The 7,156-nt window shown below is 39.0% G+C and overlaps 1 protein-coding gene across 1 annotated transcript; it reads left to right on the top strand.

The window, feature by feature from the left end:
- The first annotated feature begins 2,173 nt into the window (after positions 1-2,173).
- On the top strand, positions 2,174-6,012 carry LOC149210108 (uncharacterized). Its single transcript, XM_089398874.1, is given in 3 exon segments — positions 2,174-3,101; positions 3,240-5,459; positions 5,548-6,012. Coding segments are annotated over 3 exon segments (3,609 nt in total). The 3' UTR covers positions 6,009-6,012.
- Positions 6,013-7,156: the final 1,144 nt, after the last annotated feature.

Genomic DNA, 7,156 nt, shown 5'->3' with positions numbered 1-7,156 from the left:
CATCAGACAATGTGGATCACAAAAGTGTGAGTCGGTGCATAAATGGCAGCAGAATGGAATAACAGAATGAACCACAAGCCAAACAAACATGAACCACCAGCCAAAAAGCCGCCTTCTAACCAAATAAAATATGGACGGAACGAAATTACAAATTCAAAATTCAAATTTGAATTCCTTTAGCGCCTTTACTAAATTCAAAATAAAACAGAATTTGGAAAACGGTGGTAGACAAGGAAGCCAACGGAGGTTGCAGGAGGAGACGGGACAGGTCTGACAGTGGTCACAGATACATTGAATACTGGAGCTTACCGGAGGTAGGGTGATCGAGTTGCCGGAATATGCATGGAGATGTATGGCTTTCATGCATATGTAGCATGCCTTCAGATGCACGAATGTCCTGTCACAGGTACTTAGCGCTCATTTATGTTTCTATAGGGTCTGAAATAGGAACTGCCATGGAAGAGGGCAATAGCTTCTACGCCGCTGTTCACGCACCATAATTTCCACAGTCTCATTTCATTATGAGCATTAGCACTTTCTTGTTTTAGAGTTCAAGAATCAAAGCTACTTGGAATTTTGTTATGGTAGGATTCTATCCATTCATGAAACAATGCATTCATCATGCAGAGGACAATAGGCCGTCGCTACCACTGACAATTCCAAGGGAAGAGGATAGTAGGTAATTTCTACGCCGCTTATTTGTGCCAGTTTTCTTGTTCATGCACCTTAATTTCCACAGTTCCATTTCACTGTCAACGTTCGTAGTTTCTTGCTTTAGCCTTCAAGAATCAAAGGTACTTGGAATTTTGTTGTGGTGGAAATCTTCCCTCCCTTATGGTGACCTTTCCCTCTCTAGCTGCCACTGGATCAGTGACAGTTAATCCAATCACACCTCCCGGGAACCTTTCCCTCTTTGCCACTGAGTTCAGTCACACTAAATCCTATCACAAGATGACAGCCATAGCAAGTTCCTCCCTCAATCAGTGCAGAGTCCTTAGTGCGTCCCATCCTTTAGCCGGTCAGTCCATCCTCAAATCATTTCAATTCCCACTGGCTTATCACTACCACAATTATTAGGGATGTAGTCAGACAAATGGTGGAATATTAGTAATAGGGCTGTTACCCCATCACCGACCGCCGATTTTTTCTTGTTCATGCACCTTATTTTCCACAGTTCCATTTCACTGTCAACGTTCGTAGTCTCTTGCTTTAGCCTTCAAGAATCAAAAGTACTTGGAATTTTGTTGTGGTGGAATTCTTCCCTCCCTTATGGTGACCTTTCCCTCTCTAGCTGCCACTGGATCAGTGACAGTAAATCCAATCACACCTTCTAGGAACCTTTCCCTCTCTGCCACTGAGTTTAATCACACTAAATCCTATCACAAGATGACGGCTATAGCAACGTCCTCCCTCAATCAGTGCAGAGTCCTTAGTGCGTCCCATCCTTTAGCCGGTCAGTCCGTCCTCAAATCATTTCAATTCCCACTGGCTTAGCACTACCACAATTATTAGGGATGCAATCAGACAAATGGTGGAATATTAGTAATAGTGTTGTCACCCCATCACCGACCGCCGAATTTTTCTTGTTCATGCACCTTAATGTCCACAGTTCCATTCCACTGTCAACGTTTGTACTCTCTTGATTTTGCCTTCACGAATCAAAGGTACTTGGAATTTTGTTGTGGTGGAATTCTTCCCTCCCTTATGGTGACCTTTCCCTCTCTAGCTGCCACTGGATCAGTGACAGTAAATCCAATCACACCTTCCAGGAACCTTTCCCTCTCTGCCACTGAGTTCAGTCACACTAAATCTTATCACAAGATGACATCCATAGCAACCTCCTCCCTCAATCAGTACAGAGTCCTTAGTGCGTCCCAGCCTTTAGCCTGTCAGTCCATCCTCGAATCATTTCAATTCCCACTGGCTTAGCACTACCACAATTATTAGGGATGCAATCAGAAAAATGGTGGAATATTAGTAATAGTGTTGTCCCCCATCATCGACCGCCGAGTTTATCTTCACTTCAATTCTCTTATAAATAGTTGTGAGAAGCCACATAGAGCTGCAAATCTCCCCTGCATTTTCACCTCCCTGTTGTGGAATGTGGCATTTTTTCCAAGACAACCCCCAATCCCCATTTCATAAGTGTTGAAGAGGCGTATAGGATTTCACTATGGGGTCTCTCTGTTTTTCTTTTGCTATACTGTTTCTCCTCTTCATCTTTTCTTTCTCCTCCTCTGCTCACTCTTTTCGAGATGATCAGCACTCCCTGATGGCATTCAAGAAACACATTTCAGACGATCCTTATCATTACATGGCAGATTGGAGTCCTGCAGTCCCCTTTTGCAACTAGACTGCTGTCACATGCAGTCGTCGTCATCCACTGCAAAACAGAGTAGTCTCCCTCAACCTCAGTTCCATCGATCTGGGTGGCTCCATTTCTCCTTACCTTGGCAATTTGTCATTTCTCCACACACTTGATCTTTCAAACAACTCTTTACAAGGTCATATCCCACCACAGTTGGGACGCCTCTTTCATCTGAAGAAGCTCAGATTGCCGTACAATCAATTGGAAGGAAGTATTCCAAGCGAAATCCACAGTTGCAGAAATCTGGTTTACATGGCGCTTTCCTTCAACAATCTGAGCGGGATTATCCCCAGGGAGTTGGGTTCCTTAACCTCTCTGCAACAACTTTTCTTAGGAACCAACGCCCTAACAGGTACCATTCCCTCTTCCTTTGGAAACCTTTCAGCCTTGATTGATTTGAGTATTGAATTTAACATGCTCACTGGTGTCATTCCACCATAGTTGGGCTTACTACCTAATTTAAAAACGCTTTATCTTACCACAAATCTATTATCAGGAAACATACCTATTTCTTTTTCAAATATCTCCACTTTGACTGAACTAGAAATAGATACAAATAAACTCATTGGTAGCATTCCACGAGAGTTGGGCATGCTCACTAGTTTACAAATACTTTATTTATTTGAAAATAAATTATCAGGTACCATTCCTATTTCTTTGTCCAATATCTCCACTTTGACTGATGTGGAAATTGATAACAACAATCTTACTGGAAGCATTCCAGTAGATTTAGGTCTGCTCAAAAATTTACAAACACTTAAGCTATCTCATAATGAATTGTCTCGCACCATTCCCGCTTCTCTTTCCCATATCTCCACTTTGAGTCACTTGGAAATTCCGATGAACAAGCTCACTGGCTGTATACCACAAGAATTGGGCCAGCTCACGAGTCTGCAATTGCTTTCTCTGTTTGAAAATGAATTGTCAGGAACTATTCCCGTTTCATTGTCTAATATTTCCACCTTGACTTATTTGGCAATTTCCTCAAACAAACTCACTGGCAACATTCCACAAGAATTAGGTTTGCTCACTAGTTTGCAAATGCTTTACATATTTGAAAATGAATGGTCAGGGACCATTCCCGCTTCTTTTTCAAATATCTCCACACTCACACTCTTGGACATTAACAGAAACAAATTAAGAGGGCACATTCCATCAGAATTTGGTGCCATGCTTAATAGTTTGAGTTTCCTTTCTTTATGGGGAAATCAACTTACTGGAAAGATACCAAATTCCATTGGGAATTGCTCCAATCTAAGAATACTCCTCCTCGACCACAACAAGTTGACTCAGAGTGTGCCAGTAGAGTTGAGTAAGCTATCCCTCCTTGAAGAATTAAGCTTACATTTTAATCGGCTTGATAGTGGTGGCACTACAACCATGCTCTTTCTTCTATCTCTTACTAATTGTTCTCATCTACAAGAACTAAGGTTGAGCAATAATATATTAAGTGGTGTTTTGCCCCCTTCCATAGGAAAACTCTCTACCAATTTAACTTTCTTGTCATTAGCAAGCAACATAATAGAAGGAAGCATCCCTCCATCTATCAACAATCTTAGCAGCCTAACTTACCTAAATTTAAGTGGAAACTTTTTAAATGGCAGCATTCCATCATTAGGAAACCTTAAAAAATTAGAAAGATTGAATTTAGGAAACAATAGATTAGAAGGAAACATCCCTGATGACTTTGAACAATTACAACATCTTGGTCTTTTGGACATTAGCAAAAACAGACTTTTTGGAAATATTTCCAATTCCTTTGCACCCCTGGCACCCCTTAAACAACTAAGGAGACTCTCCCTTCATAACAACCACTTATCAAGAAGCATACCTGCTAGCTTGGGAGGCTGTATAAATTTGGAATTGCTTGACTTGTCTCACAATATGCTCACTGGCGGCATACCATCAGAAATTGCTGAACTTCATGATTTAGTTTTCTACTTGAATTTGTCATGGAATTTATTAGAAGGCTCTTTGCCCATGGGGATTGGTAAAATTACAATGGTTCAAGCTATAGACATTTCTGCCAATAAGTTGACTGGGGTCATTCCACCTACACTAGGAAGCTGCGGCGAATTACAATCATTAAATTTATCTCAAAATGTCTTCCAAGGATTTATTCCAGATTCACTTGGAAATTTGCAAAGTCTTGTGAAGCTAGATCTCTCTTCCAACTCCTTATTGGGTACAATACCAGAATCACTTGAGAAGTTGAAAATGCTTCAATATTTGAATTTCTCTCTCAACAATCTAACAGGGGAAATTCCAAAAGGTGGTATATTGGCAAATCAAACAATTTCCATTTATTTCACTGGAAATCCTGGCCTTTGTGGGCCACAAGTATTCAGGTTAACCGCATGTCCATCAACCAAAGGTCATTTTCCCTTTGTGAAAAAAGTATTATTACCAGTGAGTGGAGCTATTGTTTTTATACTATGCTGTTTACTTTTGGGATTTTTTCAGAGAAGGAATATCCATATGCAAAACATGGATTTGTCACAAGTTCTAATTCAAAGGATCTCATATCAAGAACTTCACATATCAACTAATGGATTTTTTGAGGCCAACTTGATTGGAGCCGGTAGTTTTGGTTCAGTGTACAAGGGAATTTTGAGTGATGTCACACTTGTTGCTATCAAAGTTCTAGACTTGCAAAATGACCAGGTTGAGAAGAGCTTTAAAGCAGAATGTAATGTCTTGCAGAAGGTCCGACATCGGAATTTGGTGAGGATCATAACCTCATGTTCCAACCTCCATTTCAAAGGTTTAGTGTTCCAATTTATGTGTAATGGAAGCTTAGAGAAGCATCTTTATCCTAACAGAGATGACAACAACAATGAGGATGTGTGTCAGCTAGGGTTGAAAACAAGATTAAACATTGCCATAGATGTGGCCCATGCCATGGAATATCTTCATCATTACTCTTTGGTGCAAGTAGTTCGTTGTGATATAAAACCAAATAATGTGCTTTTAGATGAAGAAATGTCAGGCCATGTAACAAATTTTGGTATTGCGAGATTAATTGGTGCATCCTCTACTGATTCACTTGCCTCAACATTTTCTTTGAAAGGATCAGTGGGCTACATTGCCCGAGGTATATCTTTTTAAAACATTACTTTCTATTTAATGATTTTGTATAGACTTTTCTATTAAAAATTTGATCGAGGTTGTCTTTAATGCACAGTATGGATTAGGTGAGAGAGTTTCAACCAAAGGAGATGTTTACAGCTATGGCATTTTGTTATTGGAAATGCTTACTAGAAAGAGACCAACAAGTGACATATTTGTTGGAGACCTAACATTGCACAAGTGGGTTAACTTAGCATTTCCAAACAGAGTGAAGGAGGTAAATGATAACAGTCTTTTAACCGGGATGGATGGAGATGAATTTGAAGAAGATAATGTATATAAATGCATACTTTCTTTGATAGAAGTTGGTTTGTTTTGTTCAAAAGATTCCCCTGAAGAAAGACCAACTATGAAAGATGTGGTAATAATATTGGTGAATATTAAAAAGCATTTGATGACAAATACAGTGGCTTCTAGGAGATTGACAATGAGCATATCTGATTTGCTTAACAACACAAATGCAACCAGGAATGATGCCCCTGCATCAAATGACCAAAGTTCTACATTTTAGTTTTTGAAATCAAAATAGCAAGAGATTTCAGTCTTGCCATTATCCTGGCAACAGGCAGAACATTTTGTTAATATGTATTATTAGTATGTGATTATTGTCATTATGAAAATTAGATTTTTTTGCAACACTATATCATGTGGATTGCAAATGTGTTACAGTTGGTCTTATTGATTACCCCTCCATGATGAGTCTAATTATTTTGTTTATATTGTTGGCACAAATTTGGTTGTTGAACAATGAATTCCCATTTTACATGTGAATTTGTGTTTTATGGAAATCCTATTGATGAGACACTAATGACAAAAGCACTTGTTCAACTATACAATTTGGTCTCTGGTTTATGGTGAAAGACTAATTTTGTAAAATTATGCTTACTATAAAGCTTTTAATGATTGTTTACCTTCTTCGGTTTTTCCCACAGTTTGACCATGTCCTTTCAAGCGGCAAGCCTTTTGTGCCTTTATCCTCGTATGCCATCTAACTACTTTCTTATGCTCCCAGAAGATTTTGTCACCAGCAATAATTTGTTAGATCGCATTGAACACTTGGATTTGTTACTTGTTCTTATCTGTCCCCAGCAATAATTTGTTAGATCGCATTGAACACTTGGATTTGTTACTTGTTCTTATTATCAGAATAGAAGTTGTATGCTTAGTGGGTCTGACAAGTTTCAAACAGCTAGAGACTTTGCTCATATTGCATAGAACTGCTATTGTTTCAATATCCTCCCAAGTCACAGATTGTCCATTCCTTAGATTTCACAGTGGCATGTTAATTTCCTAAGTTAATGAAGCTGGCATGGATACTTTGGACCTCAAATTTAATATGTCAAGGCTATTTATATAGAAATATGAATTTGTTCTTGATATGGATCTGGTTGTCTTCCTTCCCACTGCTGCTTCAGTGATTGCTCTCTTTAGCTGACATTCTTCATTGATGGAACGGGTTGTGGTGATAATTGATCCCTAACAATCACTCACTTCTTCAATGTTTGGCATTCTTGAAGTTCATGTATCCAAAATCGTGTTCCTTATGCCTGTACAATATCAAAAAGCCAATATCAGTTACTATTCCTTATTTTTAACAGCGACAGAGTAAACACAACAGATAACAGGTAGCATAGAGAAAACTAATAAAAACCAAGAGAT

The sequence above is a fragment of the Pinus tabuliformis genome, chromosome 1_2, assembly GCF_031772625.1.
Source record: "Pinus tabuliformis cultivar Carrire ecotype Pingquan chromosome 1_2, CPIR1, whole genome shotgun sequence".
In the NCBI taxonomy this organism is placed as follows: Eukaryota; Viridiplantae; Streptophyta; class Pinopsida; order Pinales; family Pinaceae; genus Pinus; species Pinus tabuliformis.
The sequence above is the reverse complement of the archived record's forward strand: the minus strand, read 5'-3'. Positions and strand labels throughout refer to the sequence as shown.